This window comes from Lepidochelys kempii, chromosome 2 (assembly GCF_965140285.1).
Source record: "Lepidochelys kempii isolate rLepKem1 chromosome 2, rLepKem1.hap1, whole genome shotgun sequence".
Taxonomy (NCBI): Eukaryota; Metazoa; Chordata; order Testudines; family Cheloniidae; genus Lepidochelys; species Lepidochelys kempii.
This window is the reverse complement of record NC_136381.1, coordinates 64,770,857-64,788,124: the sequence shown is the minus strand read 5'-3', so window position 1 is coordinate 64,788,124 and position 17,268 is coordinate 64,770,857. Positions and strand designations below refer to the sequence as shown.

At 40.1% G+C, this 17,268-nt stretch overlaps 1 protein-coding gene across 14 annotated transcripts in view; it reads right to left on the bottom strand.

The window, feature by feature from the left end:
• The window catches only part of ASPH (aspartate beta-hydroxylase), a 206,679-nt gene that overhangs the window by 166,309 nt on the left and 23,102 nt on the right, over positions 1-17,268 (bottom strand). For 10 of the 14 annotated variants that reach the window (XM_073331031.2, XM_073331032.2, XM_073331035.2 and 7 more), the window contains 2 exons: positions 941-1,090; positions 377-421 (listed from right to left, as the gene is read on the bottom strand). In XM_073331031.2, coding sequence (XP_073187132.1) covers positions 377-421; positions 941-1,090 — 195 coding nt within the window. Of the gene's footprint in view, positions 1-376; positions 422-940; positions 1,091-4,810; positions 6,019-17,268 lie in introns of those variants that run through there. The other 4 variants (XM_073331037.2, XM_078851526.1, XM_073331042.2 and 1 more) reach the window with 4 other exon arrangements.

Genomic DNA, 17,268 nt, shown 5'->3' with positions numbered 1-17,268 from the left:
TTTAATAAACTAAAATATAGTTTATAAAATAGGACAGTTTGGTGGAAGCAGAATTCCAGGAACAGGTCCAGAATAGACTATAAATAAGCCATCACTACTCTGTTGCAACAATGAAATCTAAATTATTGCTGTTGATTTTCAGATTGAAGTACATAGTTAGAAATTCTGTAACATTCAGCTAGTAAGAAGAACTGAATTTCTCCAAGAATAGGAAGAAAAAAGTTAGAAATAACAAAATGCCGGAGTCTTTTATTTGAATAATGACTGAAGGAAAGAAATTTTTTTAAAAGTTAAAATAAAGAGTAAAACAGAATATGATTAGCATGAAATTTTAATTCCAGGGAGAGTGAAGGAAGTTTGTTTCCCAATAGCCTACCTTGAAGTACCTCTGACAAGTTATAACGGAAGTCCTTTGCTTTGGCTGCATGCATGGTAAAAATACAAAAATCATTATTTGCATCATCATCAGACCCTATCAGGTTTTTAATCAGATGTTTGAACCTTACATACAGGTCAATTATAATATCCTCCTAGATTCACCTGCATCAAAGATCAAGTACAAACTAACAAAGCATCAGCTAGGTGAAGACTGGACAGATTTCTTAGCGCCTAATAAACATGAAGTTTTTAAAAAAAAAAAACAAAAAAACAAATACTATCAGAACTGTGAATTTTAAACATGATACAAAAAGCACAGTACGCATCCTATCATACCAGGTGTCCACTGACATATTTATCTAGTAAAAATAATACACTTGCAAATATATGTGCAGTAGTTAATTTACAAATTGGTGATGTGCTCCCATCTATCTGAAGGCAAGATTAAATCTTCAGTCTTTCTTCCTGAAATCGGAAAATGCTTCAATTCAATGAATGAAGATACAAGAAGCACATTTTCTGACACACTAAATTATACATATTAAGAAATTAAAGTTCTTACCTAGAACTTCTTCATAATCTACAAGTTCAAACCAAACAACTGCTACTGATGTCCAAACTCCCAGCAGTGCTATTACCATAAACCAGGTGAAAAACGAGCTTCCAGAGAGGCCTTCTTTCTTCCCATTCTTGTTTCCTCCATGCTTTGTCTCTGTTAAATATGTGTAAACATGGAAACTGGGTTACTATTAGAAGGCATAATATTTTATAATAAAAGTATGCATGTTTTTACAAACTGCGCAAGTAACGTATTCTATCATGACAGAATAATGTTTCTGTAGTACCAAGTGCTCAATAACTTTTGTAAGGCTGTTTACACTACAAGCACTACAGTGGCATAGCTGCAGCTATGCCACTATAGCATTACCTAGTGCCACCATAACCCTACATAGCATAGTGTAGACATTTGCTACAGCAACAGAAAGGGTTTTTCCCAATCAATGTAGTAAATCCACCTCCTGGAAAGGCAGTAGCTAGGTCAACGGAAAAATTCATCTGTTGACCTATCCGTTCTCTGGGCTCAGTACCAGGGTTTAAATCGTCTTAACTCCAAGTGAGACAGGTTGACATAAATTTTAGACCAGGTTTAAGTTACTTTCACTACTATTATCTCCTTTATTATTAGTAGTAATTGTAATAGAGAGGGTTTTCATATGCAGGCAAAAAGGGTGTTTTTTAAATGAGTGAAGCTAACTCGATTGAACATCTACCTCCTTAATGCCTGCATATACACAGTTTAACTCCTTTTAGATAGTTTAAATTGGTTGTATTGTTTCCTAGGCCCCCACGAAGGTGACAATATGATCAGATCAAAGGATCTAAGACGTGTTAAATCAGATCTACACTGGTTTAAACGGGATTTTCTATCTAGTTAAGATAAATTGACTGAGCTAACTCATTTAAAAAAACCACACATCATTGTCACTTGTGTAGACAGAGTTCAAATGCTAGAACACATTACGGGTTTTGATCTACAACGCAGCCACCTTGTTGTTCCCTTCTTTACTGCTCAAAAAGGACGAGGCAAATGAATAGCAGCGAGATTAATTGTATCCATTTGCCAAAAGTTTCTAAAGCCTTCATGTTAAAAACAGAGTTAGTATATTATGTACCCAACTCACAGGGCTAAACTATAAAATTACAATCTGGTATGAGCATCCCTTTATTAAGGGCAGAGAAAGAAATGTGACTTAGAGCATCAAAATTTCTCCCGTTTCCCCCTTGCTCTAGGGAAAAGGTTACTTCAAAACATTTTCATACAGCAGTTTACTCCCTGCTGTGTACCTAGCCAACAATTCTTGCTGGCAAGCAATGGCAGATCCAGTGCTATTCCTACTCCCCACCCACTTGCTCACAGAAGTATCAGACAGGTAGTCCCTGCTTTCCAATGTAAATCTTGCAAACCTTCACGATGTTTCTTGGAGATATTAAATTTACATTTAAAGTTACAATGAAAAAAATCCAGCTAGAAATAAGAAAACTCATTTTTTTAAATAAAAGTAAAAATACCAAAAAAGATTAACTACATTTTTTAAAAGAACACACACCACGTTATAAACACAAATAAAATGAATAAAAACAGAATACAGTTTTTTCCTGGATTTTCTCACAGGTGAAGGGAGTCTGCCAGTACAATTAATTAGAAGGAAAAGGAACTAGTGATTATTTAGATGTGCAGTGTGCATGCACTTCAAATCCACTAGGGGAAAGTAAAAACTTTACAAAAGGGTATTATAATCCGACAATACAGCAGCAAAGTTATTGTAATGACTCAACTTTTCAAAGGTTGCCAGACAACAGAGTTAACCCAAATAGTTTAGGCCAAATCTTTACTGAATTAAAAAGATACGTTATACATTTTTCAAATGCAAAGAATATTTAAGCATCACTAATGTACTGTGATTAAGATTTGTGTTTAATATCAGTATTTTCATATAAAGTCCAGGTCAAATATTTGTTTGCCATCTTTAATATGATTAATTAGGAAAAATGAGACCTAAATGCTAAATGATCACAAGTTTAAAACAAAACAAAACAAAAAAACACACACAAAAAGCCACACTAAAAGGTAGTAGCCCTGATAAGGGTAGAGGAAGTAGGGATAGTGGTGGCCTCTTTAGCTGACTTACATGGCAGTCCCTGCTTGATGTCAGGATCACAGACATACTAAGCTAACCCTTCACCCTATTTATTGCTTTATATGCAGAGTAAAGACAGTCACAAAAACAGCCGCATCAGCTCAGTTGTTACTGATGCAATATTTATAATGGAGAAAAAAAAAATCTATTTAATATTGGTCCTAGAAGCACAGATTTTTGTTTATAAAGTATAGAATTCTGTTTCTTTGACATTCTAACCATAACTTTCCCCCAGTATGGTGTTTCCACTAATCTTTAGAAAGAGACTAGGACAGTTTAACCTCATGCTCGGACACATGAGTATAGTTCAATACACTAGTGATTAGTGGTTAAATTCACAAGGGAAGGTTGCAGGCAACGATAAACAAGGTGTAATATATATATAGCAAATATTACAAATCATATGAAAAAAAAATCCCTGGCTAAGAAGTTACTGAATGTTTAGAGAGAGCATAGATAAATATGCTATTTTATAAGCTAAACCACCACACATCCAACTCTTATGAAACATAGTTGTGATTATGTACTTGTAAGAACAGCTTATATTAAATGGGTGTTTTAAAGAAGTCTGTGTCAAAGATCATATGATATAGTAAAGAAAACTATTTGTATTTGCATGAGCAAATATAGCATGATTCTATTTTATACTTCCATTTCTTTTCTATACTCTTTTCTCTCGTGGCATTTTCTTTACCACTGTCTCTCTGGAAAAAGGACTGTGTACCACAGAGCAACAAGATAGGACATCTAAATAATAGCTTTTTAAATTAAATAAGTAACCTAATATTACTGCTGCATACTTCCACTTCTAAAGAACAGTTTTATTCAAGTCTCGCAGAATCAGACCCTACAACACAAATATCATCTGTTACAAGTGTAGCTTCCATTTACAAGCTTTGACTCCCCACCTTTAAGTGCTTTGAACAATTTTACTATGCAGAAATCAAACAAAACAGATCTGCTCTAACTTGCAACCATTTAAAAAAAAAAAGAAAATGTTCAATTCTTCACTATAAGATTCATCCATCATTTACAGAAGCAAACATACATACATAGAGTCAGAGCTAAAAGCTAGCTAACCATTAAGGAATACTAACTCTGGTTTTGAACTCATTCCAGGGAGTTAATTCAACTTTGAAGCCCTTTCTCCGCACATATCAGCTATGTAGAAAATAGGTCAGTTTCCATATCTGGTAAGCCTTTGCTTACCCTGCCATGTGTCTTTATACAGATACCGTAAGTGTCTTGAACTACATAATACTCCTCAATAACAAATGTTAAGCTACTGGTTATGAATAGTTTCTATGAATAAAGAGGTTATGTGGGAACAAATTTGTTCATTTACTTATGGTTCTTAATACGTTCGGAAATGTGCTCTACTTTAAAAAAATAATAAATAAAATAAATAAAGCAAGCAAGCAAGCAAGCAAGCTCAAGTGAAACCTTCACATGTAAAAAAAAGCCTTCTATTTTAATAGGAATACTATGCTAAAAACCTATGTTGAGTATGACTGACCACCTACCATAAAAATCTAGGGAAAAAAAGATCTCTACTTCAGAATTAATTTAAATAGCAAAAATAAAAGCAGTTTGTGATGCAGAGCAAAATAGTAAACTGAATCCAAAACACCCACATACTACAATATGCTCCTTATTCAGCTGAGCACAAAAGACAGACACAGCCAAAGTACAATTATGCATTTTTTCATTTCTGCCAAAGGTTAGAATTATACCTGAATCTTCAGCCATGGCACTAGTGTTCTTTATCCATGGATAAAATAAGTATATTGGAATCCAAAATCAACATCCAAGGTGGAACAAGGAACGAGTTACCCTCAATCTAGTCTTGCAACAGTGGCAAAAAAAAGTTTAATAAAGCTAACTCAGCTAGAACCTGAAACTGGACCTGACTGCCAACTCTTCACTGAAGCTATTTTTAGAGCAATCTTCACAAGCTACAGGCTTTTAAGCTCTCATATGGAAATCCAGAGCTGACGACAATCAAATTTACTCCCTCCTCTTAACAAAGCATTCTGGATAGTTGGTCCTTTCTCCTCCCTTAATCCCTGAACACCAAACATACCAGGCAAATGAAACAGAACAAACTGTGCTGCTGTATTTTTTGTAATAAGTCATGCCTCAATGCCCAAGTTGTAAGGGCATTAAATCCAGCAGCATAAACTAAAACAAAGTCTAGACCCAGAGTTTGTCTGTGTAGCAATTTTCAAGCTAGCCTGCACCCAAGAAACTTGCTTTGTGTTGGCACATACACTTTTTCCTAACATCCCGAGTAAACTGTTTTTTTGAAACTTGTTGCTGTCCACATTAAAGGATAAAACACAGCTAAATAACTACAAATGAAAAAAACATGACTACTAAGAACATCCAGGAATTAGAGAATAAATATGAACTGAGTAACCCAGATAGTCGCTCCTTTCAACTGCACCTCAAGTTCGCCTCTAGCATTCTTAATTTGGGTCACAGCTACCAGCCATTTTGCATTAGCAAAAAGGAAAGAAGATGGACTTCAGTCCCAAAATGACTTCTTAAACTCTGCAGCATAAATACACACAAAGAGGTTCTTTCCTTATTAAATAAGCATTTTCCTACAAAGCCCATGCTGATTTTACCAATAGTAACCACATAATCTCTCTATAAGCATAAAATTTCTAAAATAATGTGGCACAAACAAATATAGGAGCATCCTTCACGTCCTTTTCAGTTCTGAAAACCTACACATGATTGTTACCATTTAAAACTAAACCAATTCAGTGGTGACCAACACCCACAGTGGTTCTCTGATAGAAAAATTGGATAACTGTGACAATGCTACATTCCACATATTTAATCCTCAATACCCTTCATCCTCAAAAGCTCTCTTTAGGTCACAATGTTTTCCCTATGCTGAGAAAACAAGACAAGTAATTTACCAGCAACAGTGGCGATATAGTGGAGCCTATACTATAGGCAGGGATATGAATTTATTTTTTAAAATAATCAGATATGGCAACAGAAAATACAGTATTACTACCTTGCAGAATATAAGCAAACTTGCACTGCTTTTGTTGATTAGAAACCATAATCTCCACAATACAACTTCAAATAATTCACAACACTGGAGAGGAAAATAAGGTATTAATGGATGATACTGCTTATTAAATGATCATAGTAATTCACAAAAAGGCTTTTAAAACATGTAGAGAGAAACCATAACCAACTAATTTTAAAAATAAAACCATCCACCAACTAAAAATTTCTTCAAAGCCCTTTTTTTAAGAAGGCATAACCAAACAAAAATTTTAAAAACTTGGCATCTGCTATGACTTGGCAGTGCTCAGTGAATACTACTTGTGATTCAAGTACAATAGGAAGTGAATTCAAATAATAGGGAAAAGGCACAGAATAGGTGGTGAAGACAGTGGCCACATAATGGGGGCCAGTTAAGGTAATTACTATGTATAGTCTATCACACATGGATACCTGAAAATGCTGTTTTGACAACTATAAAGATACACCATGACTCAGTGTTTCTCAAATGCACCCACGAGGGGCTTTTCTTGACGCCACAGCCTCTTGGATGGTGATTGAGGGGTGCTGGGGGGAAGCAGCGGAGCCAAAAACGCCAAAGGAGCAGGCAGCTAGTGTGAGTTCCCCACCTTCCCAGGAGTGGTGGGGTTCAGGCTTCTGGCTTCATCTCTGGGGCAGCAGGCTCTATCCTACGACTGCGGGGCTTCAGGCTCTGGCCCCGTCCAGCCTCACCACCCCATTGCCTCTGGCTCCTGCTGCTTCCCTACCACTTCCCCATCCAAGGCTTAATTTGTCCTCCAGCTTACCAGAGCTGAATAAGTCTGTTATGTTAATATCACTTTTCACGTTCGTTAATATAGCTTTTCACTGCCTCCTAGCTAGCAAGACTGCTGCTGTGAAAAGTTATATTAACATACAAATATCACTTAATAGAAACAAGACTTACTAGCTAGCAAGTCACTAAAAAAAAGCAAGCAAAAAAAGAAAGAAAAAAAACCTGCAAAAGATAAGAACATGCAATGCACTGCATTTGTGTTTCCATTCTGTTTAGGTCCAGTAAACAATACAGACACCTGTATGTTATTTTTATTATTGAGTCTGCAAAAAACCCTACATAAATAAATTACACTGATTTGGATCTGTATATGTGCATATTTATTTGTTTTTCCTAAAGTTAATGAAGTATTTTAGGAAAAACTGTCAGAGTGGCCACCAGCAAGAGTTGGGGGTCGCACTCTGAAGCCACTAATTTTTTTGTTGCGAGAACCCCTGCACTATGTGGTTTTGTACAACGCTTTCAGTCTGCTATCATACAAGGTTAAAAGGGTTCAGAGAAGGTGGACATATAGAACCTAGTTAGATTAGGTAACAGTGGTATGCAAGAAAGGGTAACTAAAGAAAACTCACTCTTCTCTGATTTGACTTTAAAGTAGATTTTCCATTAAAGTCTTTTCTATGAAAAATGATAGTTAGCAGATGGGAGCGAAATTTCAGAGATTTATGGTCTCCAATACTCAGTAAGTTACCAAAGCAACAGACAACTTTTACACAGACTTCATCTACCTAGCCTTCATAATTGAACACTTTGGTAGACCAATAGCTTATTTGTGGACTCTTGCCGCCAATAAATAAATAAATAAATACAAATCTCTCTGCATCCTATTCTTTCCAACTTTTCTTTTTTCAACTTTTTCTGTCACATGTCTGAATCTTCCATCCTGATCTGCTGGATTATTGTTTTGCAACAATATATTAATTTTACAGCTATTTTCTGTATATACACAAGAAAATGATGTCCCTTAGTCATACATTAGCCATTCTTAGCTAGAATACTTCCTTGCCAGTGTAAAGCTGTGATAATCTTGGGAGTGTTCTATCACTATCAATATCTATTAATTATAACTGGGTAGGTTATTTAAAAAAAACCCGTCTTACTCCTATACTTACTACTGAAGGTAGTATTTCCATCAAAACATTAAGATGCCTACTGCAGTGTTCCCTCCCCCCCAAAAGTAGAACTTGTGTTGCAGATTTTAAATTTCAAATGAATACATCTAAATATTCTTAAACCTGTTCCTTCCTTGTTCTGACTTGTCTTCGTTCCACCTTGTTGTTAATATTGTGTTGAACACATGATCAGCATTAATCTTTTTAGTGAAGACTGAAGTAAAATAGGCATTAAACATCTCAGCCTTCTTGATATTATTAATTATTAGCTCTCCTTCCTTGCTCAGTAATGGACCTACAATTTGTGTTTTTCCCTTGCTTCTAATTTATGTAAAGAACTTCTTACTGTCCCTTTCTAGGTGCAACTCATTTTGTGCCTTAGCCTTTCTGATTTTTCTCCTTACATGCTTGTGCTATTTCTTTGTACTCCTCCTCAGCAATCTGTCCATATTTCCACTTTTTGTAGGATTCCATACGATTTTCAGGTTCCTAATGAGCTCCTGATGTGGCCATATTGGCCCCTTACTATTCTTCAAATTCAGACAGTTTGATATTGTGCCTTTAATACTCTCTCAGAAGATGCCAGCGCTCAACTCCTTTTTTCTCTTCGGTTTTCTTCCCTGAACTGATAGTCTCTGAAAAAAGAAAAGGAGTACTTGTGGCACCTTAGAGACTAACAAATTTGAGCATAAGCTTTCGTGAGCTACAGCTCACTTCATCGGATGCATTCAGTGGAAAATACAGTGGGGAGATTTATATACATAGAAAACATGAAACAATGGGTGTTACCATACACACTGTATCAAGAGTGATCAGGTAAGGTGAGCTATTACCAGCAGGAGAGCTGGGGGGGGGGGGACACCTATTGTAGTGATAATCAAGGTGGGCCATTTCCAGCAGTTGATAAGAACATCTGAGGAACAGTGGGCGGGGGGGGGGGGGGAGAGAATAAACATGGGGAAAGTTTTCCTTTGGGTAATGACCCATCCACTCCCAGTCTCTATTCAAGCCTAAGTTAATTGTATCCAGTTTGCAAATTAATTCCAATTCAGCAGTCTCTCGCTGGAGTCTGTTTTTGAAGTTTTTTTGTTGAAGAATTGCCACATTTAGGTCTGTAATAGAGTGACCAAAGAGATTGAAGTGTTCTCCGAGTGGTTTTTGAATGTTATAATTCTTGACGTCTCATTTGTGTCCATTTATTCTTTTACGTAGAGACTGTAGCGTTTGACCAATGTACATGGCAGAGGGGCATTGCTGGCACATGATGGCATATATCACATTGGTAGATATGCAGGTGAAGGAGCCTCTGATAGTGTGGCTACTGTGATTAGGCCCTATGATGGTGTCCCCGAATAGATATGTGGACACAGTTGGCAATGGGCTTTGTTGCAAGGATAGGTTCCTGGGTGAGTGGTTCTGTTATGTGGTTGCTGGTGAGTATTTGCTTCAGGTTGGGGGCTGTCTGTAAGCAAGGACTAACCCAAGATCTGAGAGAGTGATGAGTCGTCCTTCAGGATAGGTTGTAGATCCTTGATGATGCATTAGAGAGGTTTTAGTTGGGGGCTGAAGGTGACTACTAGTGGCATTCTGTTATTTTCTTTGTTGGGCATGTCCTGTAGTACGTGACTTCTGGGTACTCTTCTGGCTCTGTCAATCTGTTTCTTCACTTCAGCAGGTGGGTATTGTAGTTGTAAGAATGCTTGATAGAGTTCTTGTAGGTGTTTGTCTCTGTCTGAGGGGTTGGAGCAAATGCGTTGTATCGTAGAGCTTGGCTGTAGACAATGGATTGTATGGTGTGGTCTGGATGAAAGCTGGAGGCATGTAGGTAGGAATAGCGGTCAGTAGGTTTCCGGTATAGGGTGGTGTTTATGTGACCATCGCTTATTAGCACCATAGTGTCCAGGAAGTGGATCTCTTGTGTGGACTGGTCCAGGCTGAGGTTGATGGTGGGATGGAAATTGTTGAAATCATGGTGCAATTCCTCAAGGGCTTCTTTTCCATGGGTCCAGATGATGAAGACGTCATCAAACGTAGCGCAAGTAGAGTAGGGGCATTAGGGGACGAGAGCTGAGGAAGCGTTGTTCTAAGTCAGCTATAAAAATGTTGGCATGCTGTGGGGCCATGCATGTACTGCTGATTTGAAGGTATACATTGTCCCCAAATGTGAAATAGTTATGGGTGAGGACAAAGTCAAAGTTCAGCCACCAGGTTTGCCGTGACATTATCGGGGATACTGTTCTTGATGGCTTGTAGTCCATCTTTGTGTGGAATGTTGGTGTAGAGGGCTTCTACATCCATAGTGGCCAGGATGGTGTTTTCAGGAAGATCACCGATGGACTGTAGTTTCCTCAGGAAATCAATGGTGTCTCAAAGACAGCTGGGAGTGCTGGTAGCTTAGGGTCTGAGGAGGGAGTCTACATAGCTGGTAGCTTAGGGTCTGAGGAGGGAGTCTACATTATCTACACCCTGACAACGGGATGTCAATGCCTGAGATGATGGGGCATCCAGGATTTCCAGGTTTATGGATCTTGGGTAGCAGATAGAATACCCCAGGTCGGGGTTCCAGGAGTGTGTCTGTGCAGATATGTTCTTGTGCTTTTTCAGGGAATTTCTTGAGCAAATGGTGTAGTTTCTTTTGGTAACCCTCAGTGGGATCAGAGGGTAATGGCTTGTAAAAAGTGGTGTTGGAGAGCTGCCTAGCAGCCTCTTGTTCATATTCCGACCTATTCATGATGACAGCACCTCCTTTGTCAGCCTTTTCAATTATGGCGTCAGAGTTGTTTCTGAGGCTGTGGATGGCATTGTGTTTATGGGGCAAGTGATGCTGCTTTTCCACAATTTCAGCCCGTGCATGTCGACGAAAGCACTCTATGTAGAAATCCAGTCTGTTGTTTCGACCTTCAAGAGGAGTCCACCCAGAATCCTTCTTTTTGTAGTCTTGGTAGGAAGGTCTCTGTGGGTTAGTATGTTGTTCAGAGGTGTGTTGGAAATATTCTTTGAGTTGGAGACGTCGAAAATAGGATTCTAGGTCACCACAGAACTGTATCATGTTTGTAGGGGTGGAGGGGCAGAAGGAGAGGCCCTGAGATAGGACAGATTCTTCTGCTGGGCTAAGAGTATAGTTGGATAGATTAACAATATTGCTGGGTGGGTTAAGGGAGCCACTGTTGTGGCCCCTTGTGGCATGTAGTAGTTTAGATAGTTTAGTGTCCTTTTTCTTTTGTAGAGAAGCAAAGTACGTCTTGTAAATGGCTTGTCTAGTTTTTGTAAAGTCCAGCCACGAGGAAGTTTGTGTGGAAGGTTGGTTTTCTGGTCACCAGAGCCATGAAGATTTTAAAACTAGTAGATCTCATGCTCTCACACCTAGTTTTTACTTATTCTTTAGAAGAAGGCATAGAAGAAGGCAAAAATACCCTTACTGTTTTTTCCAATTACCTATCAGTTTCTTAACTCTAAATGAACTTGTCAGCGAACTGAACTCATTGAATAAAAACTGAAATAAAGAAAACATTCTCTCCGCAGCTGGAGGAGAGGCTGGTGCTGTCAAAAGCTGGTTTAGCACTTCAAATTCTAGTCCCCGGAGCGTACACAGCAACTTCCATTAGTTCAGTGGTTTGACTTTCTTTAAAAATTTCAGCCAGTGTACTACTTATTTGTTTAAAAATTTAATTTAAATTATTTTAATAGATCATTGAGAGTTTAAACAAATATAGGCTGTCAATTTCAAATTTAATTTAAATAGGTTTCAGAGTAACAGCCATGTTAGTCTGTATTTGCAAAAAGAAAAGGAGTACTTGTGGCACCTTAGAGACTAACCCATTTATTTGCGCATACGCTTTCGTGAGCTACAGCTCACTTCATTGGATGAAGTGAGCTGTAGCTCACGAAAGCTTATGCTCATATAAACTGGTGAGTCTCTAAGGTGCCACAAGTACTCCTTTTCTTAAATAGTTTTTTTTAAAATATGCATTTAATTTAAATTTTTAAAAAATCTGATTTTTTTTTAAGTTTACTTTTATCCACCCTAATTGCTTCATTATTAATGGTGGACCTTAACAGTGTTTTATCAATCAAATTTTCAAAAAGTGTGCACACTCATACACACAGTAGGCACACTTAAATTGCTTTTCAAGTGGGGAGATATTCACAGACCAAAGCAGTTAAATCTTAAAGCATCACTTAAAGTTGTAAATACATAAGGGAGAAAAATATTAAATGTGTAGATCTTTAGTATCAGCAAGACAGGAAATTCAAAGTCAAGTTGACATTCTACAAAAAATAAGTATGACAATGCAGAATTAAGTTTATTTGAGCTATATTAATCGTCTCTTACCCCAAAGTACAAGTCCGCTTCATAACAGAAGCAGATCTAAGATACTATTTAAACTACTTTGAATAGGATAACAAAAATGTAAGTGTGTGTATATACACATACAAGCTCTCCATGGTAGAACATTAAGGTTATAAGCTGCCTATCATGTTTCTAAAAGAGGTAGTTTGACACTCATGGTTAGTATTTTTCTAATAGAAGAAACAGCTACTTAATATAACTGGTTCTTCAAGATGCGATGATGCTGTGTATTCCACTTAGGTGTGTGCACACCCAGCGCACCAGAGCCAGAAATATTGCTTAACAGTACCCATAAAGGGGTGGCACACGTGCCTCCTACCTGTACTCCCTTCCCTGGCTACATGAGGCGGTGTTGCCCCCAAGCCCCACAGATGCAGCTGTGATTCTGAATTAGTAGGTCAGGATGGAGAGGCAGCAGTATAGGAGGCTGAATAGACAGCAAGAGAAGATCGGAGAACCACCATCTCAGCTAGGCTGGGTCAATAAGAATGAGCCAGCCTTGAGCTTGAGTATGACCTGGATTAGGGGAAAGGATTTCAGAAGAACCACCTGAGATAGAAAACCTTGGACAGGGAGCCTGGAGTGAGGCCCTCTCGAGAGCAGAACAGATGACATTTCTTCTTGTCCCAGAGGACACTTGTCTTCAAGGGCCATCTGTGACTTAGGGAAAAATACCTGGTGAGATGGTCCACGAGATTATTCTGAATCCCAGGTAAGTGAATGGCTATCGGAGTAATGTTCTCCTCTAGGCAGAGCAACCTGGAGCACACTCCCCTGTTCACATAATACATCACAGTGGTATTCTCAGTGAGTATGTGAACCACCGAGTCTCTGACACAGTGCCGAAAAAAGTGTGACATGCACTGTATATGGCCCACAGTTCCAGGAAGTTGATATGTAGTGAGGCCTCCTGCTCGAACCCCTGTCCCTGTACTTTCAGCGACCCCAGGTACCCCCCCCCCCCCATCCATCAGGGAGAGTCATTAACAATCAGCTTGGCTGGCAAGAGCCAGACAATCAAAACCTTGGTAAACTTTCTCTGGATGCATCCACCACTGCAAGGAGTCCAGGACGAGCGGATAGAGACGAACCAGCCTGTCTAGAGGATGGACAGTAGACTGTCCTAAGCCATATTTGAAGAGGGCGAAGGCACAACCTTGTAAACTGGACCACCTGTGTGCAAACAGACATGTGGTCCAAGAACCTCAGACATGTCTGAACTGTTGTGGAAGGTTGAAGGCTGCAGAGACAAAGATGGTGAATGGTTTGAAAATGGTCAGTCAGCAGAAATGCTCTTGATGTCATGGAATCTAATAGGGATGTAAATACCATTTAAAAAGTTAACCGTTTAAACTATTAAAAAAATATTTCATTGAAACAGTTAACCAATTAAAGGGCCAGCTGGCCGGTAAAGGGCCGATGCGGGGGTTACTGTTAAGGCAGGTGTCATAACCATAAGGGTAGCCTAAAATTCCTCCTTACCTGTAAAGGGTTAAGAAGCTCAAATAATCTGGTTGGCACCTGACCAAAGGAACCAATAGGGACAAAAAGATACTTTCAATTCGGGGGTGGAGGGGGGGGGAGAGAAAAGAGGGTTTGCTTTGGGTTCTTCGTTTCTGTGGCCGCTCTCTCTTGGGACTGAGAGGGGCCAGACAGAAATCCATCTTCTCCAACCCATCCTAATCCAAGTCTCCAATATTACAACCAGTATAGGTAAGCCAGACAAAGCAGATCAGTTTATTTTTTGTTTTTCTTGTGAATTTTCCCTGTGCTAAGAGGGAGGTTTATTCCTGTTTTCTGTAACTTTAAGGTTTTGCCCAGAGGGGAATCCTCTGTGTTTTGACTCTGAATACCCTGTAAAAGTATTTCCATCCTGATTTTACAGAGATGATTTTTACCTTTCTTCTTTTTTTAAATAAAATCTTTCTTTTAAGAACCTGACTGATTTTTCCATTGTTCCAAGACCCAGAGGTTTGGATCTTTGAACGTTTTGTAACCAATTGGTTAGCATATTATTCTCTAGCCTCCCCAGGAAATGGGGTGTAAGGGCTTGGAGGGATTGCTGGGGGAAGAGGAACTCCAAGTGGTCCTTTTCCCTGGTTCTTTGTTAAATCACTTGGTGGTGACAGCATACCTCAGTCCAAGGACAAGTAGAGATTTGTGCCTTGGGGAAGTTTTTAACCTAAGGGGGTAGAAATAAGTTTAGGGGGTCTTCCATGCAGGTCCCCACGTCTGTACTCTAGAGTTCAGAGTGGGGAGGGAACCCTGACAGCAGGTTAACTGGTAAGACTAATGCTTACTGGTTAACATTTTCCATCCCTAAAAATTTAACACAGTGCCCCAGTGAATTCAATATTTTGAGTGGGAGCCAACATTGACTTTCCACTGTTTAGGATGAGACACAGATGGGTCGAAGAAGTTCAGTGTGGTGCCATCATGAGCAAGAACTTCCCCTCTGCATCTGCCCCTCGGTAACCAAACATCCAGATCTAGGAAGATGTGAAATCTCCTCTTTGTGAGATACACCGTAACAATCACCATGCATTTAGTAAAAACTCTTGGGGTGTTCCACCACAAGAAACTCAAGGAACTTTCTCTGGCTAGGCAAAAATCGCCATATGAAAGTAGGGGTCCAGAGCAGCAAACCCATCATTTTGAGACAATGCAGGGAGGACATCAATGGAGTGACCATTCAGAACCTCCTGTGCCTGATAGATTTGTTGAGGCTAAAAGGTTGAGGATGGGTCTTATGCCTCTCTTGGATTTGGATACTGGAAGTACCTTCCCCACCACTCCCAAAGCCAGAAGAAAACAGACCTGCTTGAGGAGCAATATCTCATGAGAGGGGTCCCTAAAGAGAGACGAGGAAGAAAGATGGGGAGGAGGTGTGAAGAGGAAACTGATAGCATAACTGATAAAACAGTGCTTTGAATCCAGCTATTGGTGGTGACAGAGCCCAAAGGATTGTGAAAGCAGGCTAGCCTTTCCCCAAAGGGCATAGATGAGGTGAGAGGAGCAACAAACTACAACAGTGCTCTGGACCAAGGAGTCAAAATGGGTGCTTGGACTGTCTGAACCTCAAGCCCAACTGCTTTCTTCTGTGGGATCTATCTCTCTTTCTGGGGTAGTCGCATTGCCTCAGGGGAGGGAAAGGCAGTCCAAGCATGCACTGATGATGATACTGCTGCCACCGCCGTTGAACATCATAGTGGTACCAGAGCATACACTCCCAAGGACCACATGATAGCCCTTGAAGGAGAGCAGAGTCTCATAAGTTTAATTTGAGAGCTGTTTTTGGCTGTCAAAGGGCAAATCCTCAATGGCTTGCTGGACAGTGGGAGCAATGCCTGAATTCCAGACAGGAAGCCCCAGTCATGGAAACTGCAGAGGCCACGATGTCTAGTGTGGACTGCAAGGATGTCTTAGCTACCAAGCAACCCTCAGTGACAAATACCCAAAACCCCTCTTGTAAAGCTTTGGGCAGCTGGTCTGCAAAATCTGCCCCAGCTATCCAGTTGAAGTCTTACTTGGACAGCAAGGCTTCCTGGTTAGCAATTCACATCTGTAAGGAAGAGCTGTAAATCTTCCTACCCATGAGGTCCAATCATTCAGAGTTCCTATCCTTGGGGGTGGACATGAACCTGGCTTCTCCCTCATCAGTACCAGGCATCCGTTGAGTCCAGAAGCTGGAACAAGAGTCGGTGGTTCAGGGTTTCTAACCTCCCTACTTGGTACCAAGGAAGGGTTAAAGGTACCCACAACATCCTGCATGCCAGCATCAACTCCATGCCAGTCCACGCTTTTCTGGGGAGGCAGAAAAATCACTCCAAGACCAAGAGGAGTCTTAATTGGGTCTTCTGGGACCTTTTCCTCAGCACAGTTGATGGAAAACAGATCCTGTTTCTTCAGAGAGGGACCTGCTCTAGAATGTGAAGCAGCAGCACCCTCAGAGTCCCAGGGTAATCTCCAATCCAGCAAGGGCTTTGGTACTGAAGAAGGCCGCATGGTCTATCCAAACAGTTGCTGCTTCAGATAAAGGTCCCGAGGCCACATGAGTCTATTTCTTAAGTGATATGCAGATCACACAAAACTCCTTCACATGGCCCTCGCCAAAACAGAGCAAGCACTGCACGTGGGGTTTGCTCCCCCAAACGAAGGACAATGTTTAAACCCTGGTGAAGGCATCACCAAGGAAAATTACTACAATTGACACTACACTAACACGGAGGGTAGTGCTAACTATACACAATGGGGCGGGGGGGGGGGGGGAGGAAAGGAACTAGTTGTGAGGTTTAGACCACAGAACTCCAACTCTAGCCACGAGCAGTAAAAAGGAACTGAGGGTGTTGGGGCGGTGCTGCCTGATTGAGCCGGGGGGGAATGTGGCCATGAGATGCAAGTGACACCCCTCTACTTACAGGCAAATTTCTCCAGCTCCAGTGCACTGGGCATGCACATTCCTAAGTGGAATACACATTTGTATCTACTCAAAGTAGTAGTCATGATGTGTATCTAGCTGTATGTAGGGCTGGGGAACCTGGAATTCCCCTTCAGCAGGAAATTCTGGAAGAAAAAAAAAATTTCTTTCTGCATCAGAACAAAATCGCAAAATCTTCCAATGGAATGGGAATTAAGATTTTAAAAAAAAAGATACATACATCAAAATGAGGTTGAAGAGGATCACTGAGCTGGCTGAAGACTCTGAAGCCCTGCAACTTGGAGAGTGGAACAAAGCCCTGACTGCTATGGCTCCAACAGGTCTCCAGGCTTTCAGATCTGTGGCAGCCCTCCAGAGAGGGCTGCCAGAAAACCTGCCTGGTTTCTATCAGATGAGGTGACAAAACTGACACATTCCTGTAGACATTT